Here is a 22,968-nt window from a genome sequence, read left to right on the forward strand (position 1 = left end):
ATGAACTCAGGGTGTCAAGCTTGCTTGGCTGATACTTTACTTCTTAAACCATGCCTCCAGCCCAGCTTTTGCTGGTTATTTTGGAATTGGAATCTCACAGACATTTCTGCTCAGGCTGCCTTTGAATTGTGATACACTGGACCTCAACTTCTGAATAGGTAGAAGACAGGCATGAGCGCTAGCACCTCACTTTAGTTTCAAACTTTTAAAAACTAAAATGTATTCATTATCTGTCTGATTTAGGTAGTATGGTCATCCCATTGCAAAAACACTGGAAGATAGGTTTCCTGACCAGTATAGAAACTTACTCATTTCTGTCTTCTAATCAGTAAGAAACCTCTGACCAGTTAACTAATAAAGATTTGGCCCTATAAGTTATATTTTTCTACTTTGGTTACTGAGTTAAAAAAGAAAAAAAAAATCTCAGTATTTCTTCTTACAACTAATATTTACAAATCTCTTAAAACAGTAAACTCTATACTGACCAGTTCTTTCAATGCAATACCTTTGTCCAGCCTGACTTACCTGTTTCTCTAGAGCTCCGTGCTATTAATGAATCAAAGTCTACTGATTTGGGTCTAAGTGGCAACTGTTCAGAATCCAGCTTTGGTTTTGATACTGGCTCAGTTTCAAATTTTGATGAAATAGAAACTTCTCCATTAATTCTGAAATACACACAACATATACAAAAATCATTTGAGTATATAATACAACTTTTTAAAATTATAACTTATGGGCATTAAAAAAATTTATAAGGTAACACTGATTACTACCTGTTCTGTAAAATGATTTCCATAAATATCAGTCAAAACACTGACCACAATAGCATCAGAAATGTCTAAACAGTTTCCAGAGCATGCAGCTTATTGTAAATATAAGATTAAATGTAACAGACTATAGTCTATAGCAAAACAAAAAAAACAAAATTACTTATACCTAGAACAAAGGTAGGAAGTCAGCAGCCTAGTTCAGAATTAGGTAAAACTCACTTGGCTGTGGGAGGTGGTGGGGGAACCGGTTTTTCGGGCCGCTTTGGGTACACTGCTGCAGGAGATTTCAATAAATTATTGGCTTTGGTAGGTGGAGTTGGCTTTTTGGGTGGGACCTGTGGAGCAGTTGGTTTAATAGGTTTCTGATCCAGAAGTGATTTTTCATCTGATGATTAAAAAACATTTAACAAGTTATCAACAATATAAACTACATAGGTTTTTCCTTCTTAAAAAGTTACTGTCAAGCTGGAAAACTTCCAATTTAAATTTAAACAGTTAAATTTTAATGGACACTATATATATAATAAATCAGTTATTTACTGCTTGTTTTCCTATACATTAGTTGAAATAACTATGATTAATACAATTTACTGGGGAAAAAAAGGTTACATTTTTTAACAATGTAAACTGCTATCAGTTTGAAGTAAAAGCTTAATTCCTTCCTATTCCATTTTGACCAAATATTCCATCTCAGGAAACTATACATTTCAAAAAGCACAGGCACTTGTGAGAAGTTGGTACAAATGAGTTACTGCAGAGACATCCTTTTATGACAAGGAAAAAAAGATTGCTTGGGAGAAGATGGGGGAGAACATCGGTCTCACCTTTTTCTTCAAGCTTTAGGGGAGAAAATTTCTTCTCTGCAGCAAACATCAGGTCAGGCTTTGGAGCTGGGGAGAGTAATTTTAAGAAAACTGTAAGGGGGGCTGGGAAGTCGGTTCAGTGGTAGAGTGCTTGCCTTGCATGCATGAGGCCCTGGGTTCGATTCCTCAGCACCACATACACAGAAAAAGCTGGAAGTGGGTGCTATGGCTCAAGTGGTAGAGTGCCTTGAGCTGAAGAGCTCAGAACAGTGCCCAGGCCCAGAGTTCAAGCTCCATGACCAGAAAATAAAGAAAGAAAGAAAGAAAACTGTAAGGTAATTTTAAAGCTTAGAGACATTACCTCATAAAACATAAATAATAAGCTGGACACGAGCTCACAATTTGTAATCCTAGCTACTTAGGAAGCTGAGGAGGGTTCATGGTTTGAGGCCAGTGGGGCAAAAAATTCAAGACCCTTCACCAAAAACAGCTGGGCAAGGTATCATATGCTCATTACTCCAGCAACGGGACAGGCTCAAAACTTCACAGGGCTCTATCCCAACAGAAAGAAGGTAGTGTGGGCAGAAAGACTCATATGGTCAATCTATTAAGTTTTCTAAAACAAGTTAAGCTTGATCCGTTTTATTAATTTAATATTTCACATAACTAAGATGCTGGCTATTGTCAAAATCCCAATTTTAATGTTTATGTTTTGATTTTAATATGCTATGTACCCGTTCTAGCCTTAAAACTCACTGTCTTGCCTTAGCCTTCTGAGAGCTGGGAATACAGGCATACACTATTACATTCAGCTAGGATTCTGTTTTATACCATTTATGCTTTTAAAAATAATAACAATGGACTACTGTAATGCATGTTAACATGATTTTGCCATAGTTCTAAAAACTTTTATATACAGTATCATTTTTGCTGATTAAAAACTTAATAGTTTACATTAAACCCAATCTTACTGGGCTAGAACCTAAAACTAAGAAAAATAGCAAAGTAGATAATGTGTTTCTTACATACCTGGACCCTTAGTAGGAGGTGGTGGTTTCTTTGGTTTCTATTTTAGAAAAACAGCGAAAATGTTGACAAGTTACATACTAAGTGACTGCTTTAAATGTTGACAAGTTACATACTAAGTGACTGCTTTAAACAATTCTGATTGTAACCTAAATTAAATGAGTATCTCTCCCCATCTAATTATTGCCAAAATGACCAACTGCTAAGACAGTAACAATTCAACAGAAAGTCATTAAAATTTTTTTTATCCCATTAGAACTGATTGTTTGTTACAATGATTGGGATTGAACCCAGGCCTTGCAGAGTGTTTGCTAGACAAATACTCTAGCACTTGAGCTACAGCCCCATCTCCAAACAGCCTCCTTGATCAAAAGTTAGTCAAATACCTCAAAAACTAACAACTGGTATATTAATGAGAAAAATGTTCCTCCCCACTCCTGGCCTCCCTCCCTGGTTCAATATTCCTAACCACCAATTTGCCCCTTTGCACAGCTGGAGGACAGATGATGGTATATGTGACAAAACAAGTAGAAGACACCTTGTTATTGAAAAACACAACAATGCTATACTTGGCTTTCACTTTTCTTAAGAACCTCCAAAAGGTGAAAGCAAAAGCTTCGTTTTCCTCTTATAAGCCTTCAGTTAGGACCTTCTGCACTGGCAGAAATCAAATATGGCAGTCTGTCTTACTTTCCACTGTCTGTTTTCTCCTCTATTTTATAAACTCAGCTCTCCCATTCTACATTTATCTATTATATTCTTTTACTGCAATTCAAATACCTTTTACCTAAATACATAATTTTAAGAAACTCCTTTGTAAAAACTACTCAATTGCAATGTAAAAAACTATCCTTCAAAACAAAATGTCAACACATAAAAAGCATTGTTACTACTAGAAACAAAAGCTTACTGGAAAGTCTTTATCCAGCTCAGTTATTTGAACAGCGAAATTGTCTGGAAATACTCCTTCTTTACCATTGAGTTCTCCCTTCCACCAGCCAGGTTCCCCAGTCTCCTAAAAACAATAATTAAAACAGTAACAGTTATTTTATTTCACTTTTTTTTTGTTGGTCCTGGAGCTTGAACTCTGGGCCTGGGTGCCACTTACGGTTTTCTAGTGGTTCATTAGAGATGAAAGTCTCATGGACTTTCCTGCTCGGGCTGGCTTTGAACCATGATCCTCAAGCCTCCTGAGTAGCTAGGAATACAGGCATGAGCCATTGGTGCCCGGCAATAACAGTTATTTTTTAAGGACAGAAGTTTACAATAAAATAACGACTTCAGGGGCTGGGAAGGTGGCTCAGTGGTAGAGCGCTTGCCTTGCATGCCTGAGGCCCTGGGTTCAATTACTCAGCACCACATAAAGAAAAAAGCCGGAAGTGGCGCTGTGGCTCAAGTGGTAGAGCGTTAGCCTTGAGCTGAAGAGCTGAGGGACAGCGCCCAGGCCCAGAGTTCAGGCCCCACGACCAGACCCAAAAAAAAAAAAAAAACGAATTCAAATGCCTTTATAATAAAGTTTTTGAGACTACAGGTTGGGGGCAGGATACTAGAGAGCTGGCTGGCATCTTCTGACTTTGCTGATTTTCCAAATCCTCCCACCTGAGCTCATAAAATGGCTTCACTCCCCACAAAAGAAAAAAAAAAAAATCAACAGATCATAAGATTCTCATAAAGAACAATATTCTCCACATAGTACTTTTAGCAATGAGTTCAACTTTTTTTTTATTGAATCAATTTTAAACTTTCATCCACAGGCTAAAAGGTTCTCAGGAAAAAATAAAGATAAAAATTAGAAAAAGGAAGCCGGGCGCTGGTGGCTCACGCCTGTAATCCTAGCTACTCAGGAGGCTGAGATCTGAGGATCGCGGTTCAAAGCCAGCCCGGGCAGGAGAGACCGTGAGACTCCTATCTCCAATAAACCACCAGAAAACCGGAAGCGGCGCTGTAGCTCAAGTGGTAGAGCGCTCGCCTTGAGCTGAAGAGCTGAGGGACAGCGCCCAGGCCCAGAGTTCAAGCCCTACGACCGACAAAAAAAAAAAAATTAGAAAAAGGAGCTGGGCACTGTTGGCTCACGTCTGTATACCAGCAATCCAGGAGGCTGAGATCAAGGGTTTAAAGCCAGCCCAGGCAGGACAGCCATTGAGACTCTTTTCTACAACCAGGCACCAAAAGTACTGACTGGGAGTGGAACTGTGGCTCAAGTGGTAGAGCACTAACCTTGAGCAAAAAAATTCAGGGACAGTGCCCAGGCTGAGTTCAAGCTCCAGGACCAGCACAAAAAACAAAAATAACAACAACAAAAAAAAAAAAAAAAAAAAAATGAAAGTTAGAAAAAGGATAGAAAAGCATGAATTCCAGTTATCTTTTTCCTCAATGCTTTATAATAAAAATTACTTACTAATCAGCTTTAGAAATTAACAAATAGGAGGACTGATATCCAGGCCAGCCTAACCATGAAGCAAGATCCTATCTCAAAAACCACCAAGCAAAACAAGCATGCAGAGCAGCGCAAGTGACACAGCATCTGCATAGAAAGCACAAGGCCCTGAGTTCAAATCCAAATATGGAAGTGCGGAGCCCTGTGTAAGGTTCTGAGAACCCAAATCAAAGACCAAGTCCCAGTTCCTCTAGAGATGACATTCTGAAGATAATGTGTGAACTTTGAAAAGTATCTCATAAGTTAAATGAGTCACTGAAAGTTACCTTACCTTACTGATCAAATGGATTATTTCACCCTCTTTAAAAGTAAGTTCATCTTCATTAGTACCTTCATAGGCAAATAATGTTCTACAATATTCTTTAGCTAAAATAAAGACAGTAAAGTGGATTATAAAAATTGACTAAGCAAATACTTATTAAGCTTCTATTTTGTGTAAAGCAATATATAAACTTGATGAATAACTTTATATTTTAATATTTAAAACATATAGCCAATATTAAATAATTTAATTAATCATTCAAGTATTTGTCTAATGTTTGTACAAGGCACAATTCCATCTGAAAGGGTTACATCAATGAACAAAGAATGGCAGGATCTTTTCCTGCTCAATGCATGCATCTCATATTCTGATATGCAGTACAATGTAACACGTATAATAATGCATTTGGAGTGTATTTCACTCAGACTTACCTTTAATTTTACCTTCGGTGTCTGTTTTCGTTATTTCCACACTTTGAGTTTTGGGTCCTTGTGGCTGTATGATTAAAGGCTACAACAGAAAAGGATGCTATTAATAGTTAAGAGAAAATGACTCTAGTTAATAGCAATACAGTTTCCCATTACAGTTTGCCCCAAGCATACTTACAATCAGGTTAGAAACAGAATTGAAGTCAGCAATGGAAGAGATAAAAAGTTCAAATGACCTTAAGTGATAACTTATGGCTATGAACTTTTAAAACTCATTGAGAAAAATAAACATTCTGATGTTCATAATACAACTGTAATTTAATTTGGGAATTTCTAAAAACATAAGCACTTCATGTATCTAATAAGTGACTCATAAATACCTCCACGAAGTAGGTATTCTCTCTGTATAGATTAGCAGTTAATATAATTTGTTCACAACAGCAGCAATTTAGTCTTAGAGCCCAGGTCTAAACCTATGAAGTCTGACCTAGAAAGTAAACACTTAATAGCAATAAACCATAAAAATGAGATGGGGAGACATTAAAAACTTCTTATTTTTTATCACTATCTAAAACATAAAGTTACTAAGTATTAAAATATTTTGAACTTTTGTGAGTTAAAGCAGGACACCAGTGTTTAATGTCTATAATCCTAGCTAGTAGGGAGTCTGAGACTAAAACGATCGAGTTTTGAGGCTAACCCAGGCAAGAAGTCAAGACTCCTGAAGGAGAGCTGGACATGGTGCATACACTAGTTATCCTACCTAAACGGTAGAGAAACCGAACAGATGGATCATGCCCAGGCACAAGCCATGGCAAAAGAACTTCTGTTAAAATAGCCAGAGAAAAGTGAGGGCTGTTGGTGAGGCTCAGTGATAGGAGTGCTTGCCAAGTAAGCTCAAGAACCAAAATTTAACCCCACCACCCCAAAAGAGATCAAGACCTACAAATGACAAATATAGGGAAATATTCCCCTAAAGTCAGAGCAAATGCCTACAGTGAATACAATCTCTGAACAACTGACACTAGAAAAACAACAACAACAACAAAACTTTTACAGAAATGGAAAGGGCAGCTATTTTTCCTTGGTGGTGGGGGGGGAGAGGTTTTTTTTTTTTTTTTTCAAACTTTTAGTTTCAAAAATTCAAGGATGGGGCTGGGAAGGTGGCTCAGGGACACCGCCCATGCCCAGAGTTCAGGCCCCACGACCGACCCAAAAAAAAAAAAAAAAAAAAAAAAACCCTCAAGGGTTTATACTAAAGCCTCTTATTAGATCCAAGTAAAATGCCAGTAAAGTGGTAATGAAAAGTAAAACTTCATTTTACTTTAAAATAGAAGCCCATACATTCAGAGGAAGGGAGCTAACCGTCATTAATATTGCGTTGGGAAATCATTTAAAGTCCTCTTTTAGGTACACTTCAAAAGAGAAGCAAATCTTAGGTTAAAAAGGGGGGAAAAAAGAAAAGAAAAATAACTTCATCTTTATACTGTTATAACTAAAAAACCTGACGCTTTCCTAAAGAAAGTTCACGTTAAAGTTAACAGAAATAAGTATTCCAATTTTATAAGATTCAAACACACTCAAGTAATCATTGTAAATTTAGAGAGAAAACTTCCCCACAAGCTTTTTCTCCTTCATAAACCAAATATTATTGAATTCAAAAGCAGAAATTTAACTAACTACCTGACATTTATACTTTAAAAAATGCTTCATGATCTGGGCAAGGTGGAGCACACCTGTAGCTCCAGCAGTTGGATACTGGCAGAGATCTAGAGTTCCAGGCCACACTGGACTACAGGGGAAAAACCAATTAAAAAAAGAAAGAATCCAAGCAGGACACAGTGGCTTACTGCTGTAATCTGAGCTCTTTAGCATGTACAGACTGCGGTCTTACAATTCAAGACCAATCCTGAACCAAGCCACCCCTAACCAAAAACAAAATTCTATTCCAAAAACAACTAACGTAGAAAAGACTTGGAGCATGACTCAAGAGCCAGAGCCCCTGCCCAGCAAACCCGAGGCCCTCAATCAAACCCTAGTACTTAAAAAAATAATAACTAAATCAGAGAACGGATGGAAGTCCATCTAAATTAAGTGCATCATTACCATCTTTTCTGTTTTTTTCTCTTCAGGGTCACCGGTGGATGTTCTTGTTCTAAGTTTCACTGAGCCTTCTTTAAAAATATCACCAAATCCAATACCTCGAATTTTTTTGGGCTGTGTAACCGGTGCCAACGCAGTGTCGCTCCCACTTGCCGAAGCCGCTGACGGGGAGGCAGACCCAGGCAAAGCCAAGTCTGAAACAATCATTTGGGTTTCAAGGATGACACCACACAGAACCACGAAATCTAATTCACGTACCTTTCCATAAGCTCTCTATGATACTATATCTATTTTTTAATGGCAGGATAAAAGTAATAAAAGCTATAAAAGTGATTATATGTAAAGTACGTAAGAGTAAGGGGCACCGTCTTTGCTGTCATAGAAAGTGGTAACAATTTTATGTACATTTAATTTGTCTCCTTCCTTTGTAAGATACTCAATATCACAATTTTTATTATAGCAACACAAAACAGACTAGAATATATCAAATTTGCATCTTTTGATGAAAAACAAAATAAGCTAAGACTATTATAAAGATGCTTATAATCTAAGAAGGAAAATTATTCCAGAAAATTCATCCAACAACAACAAAAAAATTTCAGATTTGGGGATTGTGGTAGAAAATGACATTCCATCAAAACCTGTTGGCATCTGACTGCACAGAAAAAAAATAAATCTATTATATATAGAAAAGACATATTTAATATCTAAAATAATTTGAATCTCTTTAAGTATCAGACCATCTTTGTGAGCTCAGTAGTTCAAAAGAGCACTTAAATATAGCTTTGGTATGGACATATCAGTTACCATAAGCCATATTTTTACAATAATTGTTTCCTGAGGCTTGAGATCAGAAAAAGAAAAATGCCCTATGACCCTACCGTTTAGTTTACTTTTACCAACATTTAAGCTTCACTGAATGTTCAAAAGCAGATAATGCCATTTCAAAAACTAAAACTTAAAAACTAGGTCCTCTGCTAAAGCTTTTTAATTGTATAGGAAAACTGTCCCTTGTACCTGGATCCTCCTGGACTTCATGAGCTTCCCCCTCATCTGTTACTTCCAACTCTCTCACAAAGTTAGAGGGAAACAGACCCAACTTGTTGTTCAGGGTTCCACTCCACCAGCCTTCTTCTACCTGAAAGAGTTCACAACTCAAAAATAATAAACATTTCTTTTAAGGGAAAATCTTTGCCCTATTGGGAAAAAAAGTTATAAAATGAACAATGCAATGAGAACAATGAGAAGCCAGGTGCTCTTGGCTCACGCCTGTTGAGATGTCGAGAATTGGGATTTGAAGCTAGTCTGGGCAGGAGAGTCTGAGACTCTTATCTCCAATCAACTAATCAGAAAAAGCTGGAAGTGGGACTGCAGCTCAAGTGGTAGACTGCTAGCCTTGAGCACAAAGAGGGTCAAGGACAGAGCCCAGGCCCATAACTCAAGCCCCAGGACTGACCAAAACCAAACAAAACAAAACATGTAGAGAAGTATATTACAGTGGATCTCAATGAATTTAATGGGTCACACATAAGGTTAATCACATTAATAACACTTTACATGTTACAATGCGAACTTGCAACCAATCATATGATATAAAATAATTTTTAACCACATAATCAAATAATTAATATATAAGCAACAAAAAGTACAGAGGTTACATTTCAGTCTTGTAGCCACTACTAGGCACTTGTCAGTAATTAAGACATAGATGCAAAATATGAAAAAAAAAACTTTTGGTTTGACTTATGAACACAATTTCCTAGATGTCAAAACTTTTTACTTGAACAATGATTCTTAACCAAATACAAAAACAAACTTACTGGTTTTTAAAAATACATATAAATGACACTCAAAATGATTCCTTCCCAACAGAAGTAGCATGAATCAAACTTCCAAAAATTACTTATACTCACTATAATCAGATTAATCAATCTCCTTTAGGTTAATTCATAAAGCAATTATTGTCTAAAAGGTACAGTGCCTGTTAAGGAGTTCTGAGTAAAAGCATTTGTTGCCAGTACCAGGATTTAAATTCAGGACCCAGACCTCTCACTTGGCTTGCTTGATCACGGCTGCCACTTTGGTAACTTAAGCCATGCCCAAGACTGGCATTTTGCTGGTTAATTGGAGATTTAAGAGTCTCTCAGACTTTTCTGCCCAGGCTGGTTTAAACTACGATCAGCTTTCTGAGTAGCTAATGTTGTAGGCATGAACCACTGGCTCTGAGCATAAAGTCAAGTTTACTCTTTTGGTAGGAGTACGGGCAAAATCATAGCTAGAAACATCATTTTGCTTACAACAGTTTTTAGTGCTTTCTACTTTGTCATAATTGCAAAGCAAACTTAGTAAAAGGCGCTATGTACATTATCATATTGTTGAAGGCTAAGGAAAGATTCTAGCTTGAATAGAGAAATCCCTGTATCTAAGCAATCTAATGAAAAAAACAATGAACAGGACATTACAATACAGATGTAAAAAAGTGTTACTGCAGGGGCTGGGAAGGTGACTCAGTGGTAGAGCGCTTGCCTTGCAAGCCTGAGGCCCTGGGTTCGATTCCTCAGCACCATATAAGCAAAAAGAAAAAAGCCGGAAGTGGTGCTGTGGCTCAAGTGGTACAGCGCTAGCCTTGAGCTGAAGAGCTGAGGGACAGGGCCCAGGCCCAGAGTTCAGGCCCCACAACCGGACCAAAAAAAAATAATAATAATAATCAAAAAGTGTTACTGCATTATGAACACCATGCTACACAGAAGACAGTATTAAACACTAGTTAAAAAAATTCAGGGCTGGGAAGGTGGCTCAGTGGTAGAGTGCTTGCCTTGCATGCATGAGGCTCTGAGTTCGATTCCTCGGCACCACATAAGCAAAAAGAAAAAAGCCAGAAGTGGCGCTGTGGCTCAAGTGGTAGAGCACTAGCCTTGAGCTGAAGAGCTGAGGGACAGCGCCCAGGCCCAGAGTTCAGGCCCCACGACCGGACCCAAAAAAAAAAAAAAATTCATACACAAGTATGGTGACATAAAAGTAAATGATTTACTCATAGAAAGCAGGGTTGGATTATAAAGTGGCTAGAATACAAACTGCTAGAAGATATTAAAGAATGATTCAAACTACATGTAATGGGGTAAAAAACCAAACTGGGTCACAAACATCAACAGACTATTATCAATATGTGGAATCCCAACAATGTATTATCAATATGTGAGACCCCAGTATGTGGAACCCCAACTATTAGCCTATTATCTAGCTCTTAAATAGTTAGGGTATTTACCTAAGGAAATCCTGGGAAGTAGAGTGACATAGTAGTAAAGAACAGCCAAACAAATTTCTATAAATTCTGACAATTTTTTGCTGTTGTTGTTGGTCATGGGGCTTAAACTCTAGGCCTGGGTGCTGTCCCTGCACTCTTCAGCTCAAGGTGAGCGCTCTACCACTTGAGCCACAGCACCACTTCTGGTTTTCTGGTGGTTTATTGGAGCTAATAGTCTCATTGCTGCCCCTGCCCAGGCTGGCTTTGAACTACAATCCTCAGATCTCAGCCTCCTAAGCAGCTAGGATTACAGGTATGAGCCACTGGCACCCAGCTAAAAGTAATATTCTTACAAGCACTTTTGTAAGACTTAGACCTTGTCCTAAATGCAACATTTATAGCTAACACGTGTTATCCTTACCTCATCATTAATATCAATAATATCCCCTACTTTCAGCTCCAGTTCATCCTCATTCTGTGGAATGTAGTCAAAAAGAACTTTACACTGACGTTTCTTCAATTCTAAAGGAAATAATAAAAATTTAGGTTGAGAAAGATGTGAAGGTCCCTTTATCACAGTCATATGACTCACATTAATAAGAGAATAAGAGCTTGCCCTGACCCACACTGTAACATGCACATTCCTAAAATTAACTACAAATAATGACAAGGCTTCCAGCAAGTGAATCTATTTAAACATTTCACTCAAAAGCAAAATATATACTACTAATCTTAAGATTACAAAAAAAAAAAAAAAAAGGACAAGGCACAGTAGCTCATTCCTTTCTATAATCCCAGCAACGTGAGAGATGGAAATCAGGAAGAAATACTGTCCAGTGCCAGCCTGGACAAAAAGTTAGTGAGACCACATCTCAATCAATAAGATGGGTATGGTAGTACATGTCCAGCCCAGTTACATAAGAAATATAAACAGAAGAATCAAAGTCTAGCCTGGGCCAAGTGAAAAGAGTTAGACTCTGGAAAATAACACAGTAAGGATTGGTACAAGTGATAGAATACCTGCCATAAGCTTGAAGTCCTAAATTCAAACCACAACACTGCCAAAAACAAAACATTAAAAATAATCCCAATACTTGAGGCCAAAGCAGGAAGATCATAAAGACAAGATCAGCCGGGATCAGTGAGATCCTCCCTCAAAACATACACAAAACAAAAACAGCACAAAAGAGGGTACAAGTAGAGAACGTGTTAGATAAGCCAAGAGCAGCAACAAAAGAGAATGGTTATTTTTCTTATAAGGTTTTTCCCTTTTATTTATTTATTTTTGCCTGTCCTAGAGCTTGAACCCTGTTCAAGCTAGAACTTGAGCACTGTCCCTGAGCTTCATTTACTCAAGGTAAGCACTGCTACCACTTAAGCCACATTACTACTTCCAGCTTTTTCTGTTTATGTGGTACTGAGGAATCGAACCCAGGGCTTCATGCATGCGAGGAAAGCAGTCTACCACTAAGCTACATCCCCAGCCCACATAAGGTTTTCAAGACTTAAATGTTCTTCACATATTAAAGCTAAAATACAGATAAACAACAGCAGAAAAAAAGATTTTTGTAACCCACAGTATAGTTCTAGTCAAATTTGACAAAGAAAAAGAAAAACAGGACAAGGGATGTTAACAGAATTTTTAGTTTAACATAACTAAAAAACAAAGAACAAGCAAACCGATCGTTTCTTTTCTTATGACTGAAATTAGACTAAAAGTGAACTGGGAAGAAACCAAACAGTAATATTTCCCCAAACTGACAGACAGCAGCAGTAACAGTGGAGTACGACAGAAGGGCACCTCAGACTTTTTATGTTAAGACAACTGCTACACCTGTTCCACAAATTCTGTTCAGACACGAAACAACTGAAGACAAAGCCTGGGCCATGCGTGGTGGTACATGCCTTGCAGCTGCAGAACTAAAAAGGACGAGTTCAAAGCCAGCTCTGTCATTAAAAAAAAAAAAGGGAAGAAAAAGTCAGGCATGGTGGCTCATGCTTGTGATCCCAGCTGGTCATGAGGTAGAGATAAGGAGATTCAGGAAGTAAAGGTGAGGAGAATCATAGTCCCAGGGGGCCTGTGGATCAAGTGGTAGAATACCAGGGAAGTGGGAGACCGTGGGTTCAAAGCCCAGTACTTGGGGAAAAAAATAAAACTATAAATAAGCTTCCTATTATAAAAAATGGCTCATGTATGAGATCTGAGGATTGCAGTTCAAAACCAGCCCTGGTCAGGAAAGTCTGTGAGACTTATCTCTAATAAATTTCCAAAAAAAGCCAGAAGTAGAGCTGTGGCTCAAGTGGTAGACCACTAGGCTTGAGCCAAAGAGCTCAGGCCCTAAGTTCACACCCCAGAACCAGCACCAAGAAAAAAAAATCTATTTTGATATAATTAAGCAGAGAAAGAATTATTTGCATACTCTTCTTAATGCTTTTGGTTTGTGGATGTGGCTGAATTCCCCCTGCTGGAAGTCCGTAAGTGCTCATCCGCTGTACAAGACTTGCTACATTTCCATGCCTTTCCCGTTTGATGGGCAAATTGTCATCCTTGGGTTCAGTTTCTCGTTTAATTTCCTATAAAGGGAGAAGTAAATATAAGTTGAATTTTATTTAAGTCAAAATTCTCAAATGTAAAGTGCCAAAATATAGCTAGCTAAAGTCATTATTCTATAAATCCTGGGGCACTGATTTCCAACCTTTAGCTCTGTTCAAACATATTTGAAGAATACAGCTCACTCAGACAATCACCACTGAGTTGGTCTTATTGGAACTAGAGATTTGAGAAAGAGAAAGGAAAGTCTGTCTGAAAATCTGCCCAACCTTTACCTCAACACACAAAACAAATCCTCAGATGAACAACCAATAAGGCAAATACAATTCTAAATCTATTCTAATACAATTCTAAATCTAATCTAAATCTAAATCTAAATCTAATCTAATCTAAATCTAATCTAAATCTAATCTAAATCTACGAATGTGTTTGAACACAGATATGTTTCAGTAAAACTTTTTTTTTGAGAATGCTAAAATCTTAATGTTCAAGCTATATGCCAGTGGCTCCTGCCTGTAATCCAAGCACTCAGGAAGCTGAGATCTGAGGATCACAGTTCAAAGACAGCTTAGGCAGGAAAGTCCACAAAATGCTAATCTCCAATTAACCACCAGAAAATGGGAAGTAGCACTGTGGTTCAAAGTGGCACTAGCCTTGAGCACTAGCCTTGAACAAAAAAGCTCAGGGACAGTGCTCAGACCCTAACCATCTATAAAATCTTTAGCTAGCATTTCTAGACTATAAGCCTCTTAAAAAAAAAAAGTAATATGGCATCTTAAAACTTGGAAAACCATGTTCCACATGTAAGGGATAGGGAGTACAATCAGAGTCCTACTTCATACAATTTGATATGAAAATTGTTTCTATTTGTTGAAAGTGCAGATAATTCACCTTCCCTGAAATCATCTAACTATTACCACACTTGGTGGTAAAACCACAGCTACAAAAAAAACAAATAATTTAGAAAACAAACATTAACTAAGCATGCTTGCTGTGCAAATATTCAACTAACTACTACTATGCAAGTTGGAAAAACAAATGAGAGACACACTCTGAGCCTTCTAAACATTCATAATCATAATCCGATGAGGCTAGATATAAAAAAACAAATATACAGCAAACAAGACCACTGTAAGCAATCTGTAAAGACATCACTAACTCTCCTCCTCCTTACTTTCTAAACTTCTGATTATTCATTTGTAATAAATTCAACAAGCTGAAGATTGTTTCCTAAACTAAAAAAGAAAATTTAGTAATAAAGAATAATTGTTACTTTGGCAGATAACTATTGCAACACTACAAGTCAAAAAGCATGATCTAATACCTCTGAGAGCAAGCTAGAAAAGCAACAAAATACAATGAGAAACCATGAAGCATCTTGGACTTCAGATGATCTTTTTATTAGTTAGGAAGTGCCATACTTTGCCCATGTAATTCTAACTCCTCTGTATGGTATTCTCACAATAAATTTTTTAAAAAAAGAAGTGCCATACAATTACATACTTTTTTTTGGGGGGGGGGTCCAGTCTTGGGGCCTGAACTCTGGGCCTGGGCGCTGTCCCACAGCTCTTCAGCTCAAGGCTAGCACTCTACCACTTGAGCCACAATGCTACTTCCGGCTTTTTTTCTTTATGCTTATGTGGTGCTGAGGAATCGAACCCAGGGCCTCATGCATGCAAGTCAAGCGCTCTACCACTGAGCCACCTTCCCAACCCAATTACATACTTTTAACTGGAAATATGGCTCAAGTGGTAGAGTGGTTGAGTAGCAAGCTAGAAGACCTAAGTTCAATCACCAGTACCACAAAAGAGAAAAGGAAAGTAGACAGATATGTCCGTATATACACATACCAACACAAAGATGTGCACACAAGTTATTGTCAAGTAGGACACAAAGCAATAAAATTGCCCATAGCTGTATTTATTTCTTACTACTTAAAAAATAAATCCTGTAAAGCAAGAGGTAGAAATCAAACTGAAAATACTAACCTTCACAAAATTATCAGGGAACATTCCTCTTCTCCCATTTAGTTCTCCTTCCAGCCATCCTTCCTCCTGGAGCTTTTTCACATTCCTGATGATCTCCCCAACCCGAATAGTTAATTCATCATCATGTATAGCATCATAGTCATACTCCACAATATAGTCAACTAAGGAAAGAGAAAAAATGTCTACAATTTAACATAAAAGTCAGGCGCTGGTGATTCATGCTTGAATCCCAGCTACTCAGAAGGCTAAGATATGAGAATGGCAGCTGGAACCAATCCTGAGCAACGAAGTCCATGAGACTCTTACTCCAATAAGCCACCAGAAAGCCAAAGTGGAGGTACGGCTCAAGAGGTAGAATGCTAGCCTTGAGCTAGAAAAGCTCACAGACAGGGCTTAAGCCTCAAGTTCAAACTGTAGGACCAGCACATGCATGTACACACAAGTGTGCGTGCGTACACAGTCCCCCCCCCAACAAATCTAATGTACAAAATACCATAAACCATATCAATAAAACTGAAGAATCTGGTTACCAACAAGAATTAATAATAGAAATACACAGAAGCTTATCTCAATGATTTTAACTTTTAACCATAATTTTAATTATTTGGCTACTTCAGTTATTGATCATCTTGTTTAGAATACTACATAGGTCTTTTAGGTAGAAAGCACAGGCTTTTATTTTTATTTATTTATTTATTTTGTCAGTCATGGGGCTTGAACTCTGGGCTTGGGCGCTGTTCCCTGCGCTCTTCAGCTCAAGGTGAGCACTCTACTGCTTGAGCCACAGGCCACTTCCGGTTTTCTAGCAGTTTATTGGAGATAAGAGTCTCAGGGACTTTCCTGCCTGGGCTGGCTTTGAACCATGATCCTCAGATCTCAGCCTCCTGAGTAGCTAGGATTACAGGCGTGAGCCACTGGCACCTGGCAGACTTTTACCAGCACTGGCAGACTTTTAATACTATGAAGTAGAACCCCAATACTTCTCATCTTCCACTCCTATATTCACATTCCCATGTAACTCCTGAATCTAGAGTATGTATAGCCTGTAAATGACTGCTAACCAAATAGTAAAATTTATGGTTGCCTACGTCATAAATTCTTTTAAGCTATTTACAAACATCCATAGCATTTGTGTGGTTAGCTTATTCAGTAACCCACTTCCAAAAGTATGGCAAACAATTGACTACTTTAAAGGAACCTATCAGGATGAGCAATGAAAAACAAAAAGAGCCACAAGAGATTACAAAATACACAAAGAGGTTTGCCAATTCAACATTCTAAAAAGAAATGCTCCAGGCTGATTCTCTGATATATTATAACGCTACAAATCTAAATTTAAATATCAATAGATCAATAATCCAGGAAAAATACCACAAACTCATCAAAGCAGGGCTAAGAAAAACATTCCTCAAAATAAATTGTACCATTTTGAGTTCTAAACAAAAAGGAGAATTCAAATGTATAACTAGATAATAAATTACAAAGACCAAGCACAGATTATCAGATAACAGCCTTTATCTAGCTGAGGTACATGATGGCACCTTATGCCTGGCACTAAAAATAGCCCTTGAGTACCTCAAATCGGAAGCTGGGCGCTGGTGGCTGTAATCCTAGCCACTCAGGAAGCTGAGTTATGAGGACTGCTACCGAAGTCAGCCAGGACAGGAAAAGTCCATGAGACTCTTCTCTCCAATCAACCACCAGAAAACTGAAAGTGGAGCTGTGGCTCAAAGTGGTAGAGTGCTAGAGCCTTGAGCAAAAGAGCTCAGGGACAGTAAGTTCAAGCCCCAAAACAAAACAAAACAAACAAAAAAGGCTACAATTTCCCAGCCCCATGAATTAACTAGCCTAAAACATCAAACTTGAAACCATATATAATGAGAGGAGCATGCTACATAGCGACTTTTACCTCACATATCCTGTAAATTCTAGTAGAAGGAAAAAGTACTCACACACACACACACACACACACACATACACACACACACACACGAAGAGAAGAAGGGAAAGTTGCTATGGACACACACACACACACACACACACACACACACACACACACACACACACACACACACACACACACACACACACACACACACACACACACACACACACACACACACGAAGAGAAGAAGGGAAAGTTGCTATGGTCAGAATGTGTGCTACCAAAATGCATTAAGAGGTGGTACAAAGAGGAGGTGATCTGATCACAAGGCTCTACTTCCCATGAGTGGGATGAGTGTCCATCTCTGAAGTAGACACCAATTCTGCTTTACACCTTGATCCGGGATTTCCTAGCAGCCTACATAAGTAATAAGTATCTGCCTGTAAATTAACCAGTCCTATATTTTGTCATAGCAGGCCCAACAAACTAAGACGACGTACCGAAATAATGGAAAGAAGAGGGAGGGAAGGAAGAGAAAGGGAAAGAGAGAAAGAAAGGGAGGAGAAGAGAAGAAGGAGAGGGGAGGGAGGGAAGGAGGGTTTCTCCTTAATAAGGTTCTGGTAGAGGTTATGGTGAGATTTTACTTTTCTGTTAACTGAAGTGTGTGGGTACTTTTTATGTCAAGGGTGAGGGTGTCAAGGACTCAAAGTAAGGTTTCATGACGTATTGTTGAAAAACCAGTACTGTTTAAAACTCAAGCTTAATGGGGTTGGGAAGGAGGGGTTGGAGAGGAATAACAAAGGAAGTGACACTGATCAAGAGTTATTGTATCCATATACTATTTACTGAATGGCAACTCCTTTGTACAGCTAAAGATAAAAATAAAATTAAAAAATAAAAATAAAATCATTCTTTTAATAAAAATCTAAAAACTGTAGACCCAGTAAAGCAGTTCATACTTTTCATCCCAGTCACAGGACACAGGCCGATCACTGGTTCCAAGCCAGCCTGGGTTCCATATTGAGAACATATTTCAAAAGGGAAAAGCACAATGACATGCACCTGGAGTCCTAGCCACTCAGAAGGATCCCTTGAGCCCACAAAGTCAAGACAAACCTGGGCAACACGGCAATACAGACACAAGAAAAAGGGAGATGGGAAACCTTAGAATCTAGAACTTTTTAGAATTACTGTACACAAGAATACTATTACTAACATCAAACTTCTACTACTCTGCTCTAATAAAGATATATTCAATTAATAACAAAATCACAGCAAGCATAGTGGCAAATGCCTGTAATCCCAACACTTGGAAGCAGGAGGATGGTAAGGTGAAGCCTGCCCATGCTACACAGACCGACTTTGTTTAAAAACAAAAAAAGAGTGGGGGAGGGAGAGATAAAGAAAAAGAAAATGTTACAGAATTAGATCAAAGGTGACAAAAAATATAGCCTCAAAATTAAAAAAAAATTAATGGCACAACTGATAGCTTACCATTTCAGATTTAGAAAAAATAAGAAAAAGAAAAATCACCATTTCCATGTACCTAGTGCCTTTTACCAAAATCCTAAAAGCATCCAAAATCCATCTAAAAGGCACACAAATTGGAATGTTTCAATATTCTAATATGTTCTTCCAATATTCCATGTTCCTCTCATTTTTATTTCCAATATTAATTTCAAGGAAGCATAGAAACTTGTGGGCTGGGAAGGTGGCTCAGTGGTAGAGTGCTTTGCCTTGCAGGCATGAGCCACTCGGTGCGATTCCTCAGCATCACATAAGCAGAAAAAGCCAGAAGCAGCGCTATGGCTCAAGTGGTAGAGCCCTAGCTTCGAGCTGAAGAGCTGAGGGACAGCACCGAGGCCAAGTTCAGGCCCCATAACCGAGAAAAAAGAAAAAAGAAAAAAGAAAAAAGAAACTTGTGTAAGGCATGTTTCAAGTCTGACCAAATAAGTACCACGTGAATAATCATCACAAAGTTGTACAGACCTCATACACACACAAAAGAATCCTATGAAGAATTACTGAATATATACACATAAGCACAATGTATAACACAATTAACCTTTGGTGAAAGCACTTTTTTTGTTTTCGTTTTTGGTGGTTTGGGGATTTGAATCAGTGTAGGCAATCTACCACTTGAGACAGAAATCACATCCCTGAAAGTACCTTTAGGAGAAATAGTTGCTCAAACCTACCAACAATGTAAAATAATGAGCTACATTTTCTAGGTGGTAAATGTTTCAAGTGCCTTGCTGTCATTCCTTTAGCTTGGCTGCCTGTTACAGGCTCGAGCCTCACTGGGTAGCCTGTGTCCCCCCCCCCGCCCCCGGCCCCGTCCCGTCCCTGACTAGTGGGGTTGCAGGCAGGTTTGTGACAGCCCCAGTTAAACTTCTTTGTTTTACACTGAAATAGTTCTTTTAATTCTTGTTACTTGCTCTGCTTAACTCAAAATGTTTTAGCAGACCAGTATGAGTCTAATCCTGTCTCTATACCCAGTCATCTTGTGAGCAACAATCTCTCTGTAACTTCAATTCCTGTTTCTAAAGAATGGAAACAATAATATTTTATGTCATAACACTCGTGGGAATTAAATGCTGAATGCAATGCCCAGCATAGTAAGCATTCTCTAAATGCTAATCATCAGCAAAACACCAGCTAAGCAAAATATCAACTGCAAGGAAATTTCAAACTTACCAAAAAGTAGGAAGTTGCTATAAAAGTCCACTCCATTTTTCAGTAGACTTTTAAAAATAACACTTTAACAGACGATTGCAAAATGGAAAAAACTACAGATGTCAAGAATCACCAAAAAAAAAAAAATCTCAAATAGTCATCTGAATTTTTCCATGTTTCTAAACAGTCATGAAAAATATATTTCTTCTCCAAAAAGTATGTGTAGTCTTATAATCAAAAAACTGTGGGCTGGGAAGGTGGTAGAGCGCTTGCCTTGCATGCCTGAGGCCCTGGGTTCGATTCCTCAGCACCACATAAGCAAAAAGAAAAAAGCCGGAAGTGGCGCTGTGGTTCAAGTGGTAGAGTGCTAGCCTTGAGCTGAAGAGCTGAGGGACAGCACCCAGGCCCAGAGTTCAGGTCCATGACCGGACCCAAAAACAAAACAAAAAAAAACACAAACAAAAAAAAAAAAAATGAAGGAGAGCAGTGAGTGACTCCACTGGTAGCGTGCTAGCCTTGGGCACAAAAACTGAGGACTAGGGCCCAGGCTCCGAGTTCAAGGCCCAGGGCCAGAAAAAAGGATATATGTATGTATATATACGTATATATATTTGAAAAACAAAATACTACCCAACTATTGAGCTGAAATCATACTTCATACATTATATTCCTAAGCTCTAGCACAATGCCTGATATATAGCACAAAATCAACAGCTTTTTCTAGCACTGAACTAAAAGATATTATTGCATACATTTTTAATTCATCTTTTAAGATTGCCAACTTTAATTTCCATTTAGTTTTCCAATCTAAAAAACAAACATCAACATGCTCAGCAAATATGTAAGTAATTGCTCCTAGAATACACTTACTATTCTAAGTACACTGGGAAATGCAGCTATGAAAAATCAAAGTTTTCTGTACTCTTGGAATTTATTCTCTAACCAGAGTGAGTCATAAGTAAATAATAAGGAGGCTGAGGATATACCTCGGTGGTAAAAAGTTTGCCTAGCATGCAGGAGGCCCTGGGTCAGATAGCAAAATAGAGAGAGAAAGAAGGAAATACTGAAATATACTATAAACACAATAAGTAAATTAAAGTAAGTTACAGACTGGAGGAGAATGGACAAAAAAAAAGTAGGGCACAACAAAGCAGACCAACAACACCTGTTACACATGACTCATTTTGTCCACTATTTTGAATGTCTGTTTATAGACAAAGATGTCAAGAAACATTTGCTGAATTTAAGCCCCAATATTACCAACAGAACTGTAGTTATTATGAGGAAAGTGTAAAATAATGGCAGATTAAAAAAGAACGAAGCCGGGGCTGAGAAGGTGGCTCAGTGGTAGAGCGCTTGCTTGCATGCCTGAGGCCCTGAGTTCAATTCCTCAGCACCACATAAGCAAAAAGAAAAAAGCCAGAAGTGGCGCTGTGGCTCAAGTGGTAGAGCGCTAGCCTTGAACTGAAGAGCTGAGGGACAGCACCCAAGCCCAGAGTTCAGGCCCCACGACTGGACCCCCCCAAAAAACAAACAAACAAAAAAGAATGAAGCCATGCACTAGTGGCTCATACATGTAATCCTAGCTACTCATGAAGCTGAGATCTGAGGATCGAGGTTCAAAGCCAGCCAGGAAAGTCCATGATACTTTTATCTTCAATTAACCACCAGAAAACTGGAAATGGTACTGTGGCTCAAGTGGTAGAGTACTCGCCTTGAGCTGAAGATCTGAGGGACAGCGCTCAGGCTGAACAGCCCCACAACTGACAAAAAAAAAAAAAAAAAAAAGAACGATCTGAATGCAAGACATTCTTTATGTTAGCCAGGACTATGTGACTTCGGTTTTACAAACATTAACTTCAATACTTGATATCCAGAACATTTTGGTACTCTCATAGTTAAAATCAGTTTAAATGTTAGGTAAATTTCTGACATCCTCTATACTGAAGCACTGTTGGGATGCTGAAAGCAGTAGTAAGACGGTTCTGATGTCTCTGCAGAAAGCATCTTAGTCTCACGGGAAGGGCTGCTTCAATCCAACAACTCTTTGCCAGGAAGAGGAAAAGTACCATGGCTATTGTTGCTAGAGTTTGAATCCGGACTGCCCCCAAAAGGTCTACATCCCCAGCCTGTGTCTCTACAGGCAGGTGACCTAATTCTTGCTTACACCAGAAGCAAGGGCCAAGAGACCATGAAGTCTATGAAACCATGACCCCAAACAAATCTCTCCTCTCTTCAAGTTATGATCTCAGGTATTTTGCCACAGCAACAGAAAGCTGACAATTACAACTACCAATTACCTCCTATATCATCACAGTCAAACTGCTGAGAAAAGTAAATCTATTTCCTTCCAATGCAAGAATTTATATTCTGATCTTCTTTATGCTTCTGTTATACTCCAACTTTTCTAATATTCAAATATTCACATGAACTTAGATATTACATTCCCTCTCACATGTGGATTTGTAACAGTCACATGCTAAGTTTTACGTTATCTTATTCCTATCACATGAATAAGCCATCCCAACAGATTTGTGACATTCAACAGTAACAAAAGAAAGAGAAGTATTTTTATCAAAATCAAGGATTCTAAGAAATTTTCATTTAAAAAAAAAGTTCATTAATCTCTAATCAGCAACTCCTTTCCTTCTTGATACACCTTCCTGCTGGAGTCTCATGAATGCTAAAGGGCTCTACACCACTAAGCTACATACAACAGAGCTACAACCCTGGCCCCAAAACCTTTTAATATTGGTGGTTAACTGTTACTATAACTATACTCAAAACTATCTCTC

The 22,968-nt window shown here is 38.3% G+C and overlaps 1 protein-coding gene across 1 annotated transcript in view; it reads right to left on the reverse strand.

Moving 5' to 3' along the window:
* Cd2ap (CD2 associated protein) overlaps positions 1–22,968 on the reverse strand; it is a 43,385-nt gene that overhangs the window by 17,258 nt on the left and 3,159 nt on the right. The window contains exons 2-13 of the mRNA XM_070023574.1: positions 15,613–15,773; positions 13,494–13,647; positions 11,495–11,595; positions 8,847–8,967; positions 7,833–8,023; positions 5,730–5,808; positions 5,308–5,402; positions 3,510–3,614; positions 2,603–2,639; positions 1,595–1,660; positions 990–1,155; positions 526–665 (exon numbers count right to left, since the gene is read on the reverse strand). Coding sequence (XP_069879675.1) covers positions 526–665; positions 990–1,155; positions 1,595–1,660; positions 2,603–2,639; positions 3,510–3,614; positions 5,308–5,402; positions 5,730–5,808; positions 7,833–8,023; positions 8,847–8,967; positions 11,495–11,595; positions 13,494–13,647; positions 15,613–15,773 — 1,416 coding nt within the window. The remainder of the gene's footprint in view (positions 1–525; positions 666–989; positions 1,156–1,594; positions 1,661–2,602; positions 2,640–3,509; positions 3,615–5,307; positions 5,403–5,729; positions 5,809–7,832; positions 8,024–8,846; positions 8,968–11,494; positions 11,596–13,493; positions 13,648–15,612; positions 15,774–22,968) is intronic.

This window comes from Dipodomys merriami, unplaced genomic scaffold (genome assembly GCF_024711535.1).
Source record: "Dipodomys merriami isolate MVZ:Mamm:240054 unplaced genomic scaffold, mDipMer1.0.p SCAF_16, whole genome shotgun sequence".
NCBI classification, from domain to species: domain Eukaryota; kingdom Metazoa; phylum Chordata; class Mammalia; order Rodentia; family Heteromyidae; genus Dipodomys; species Dipodomys merriami.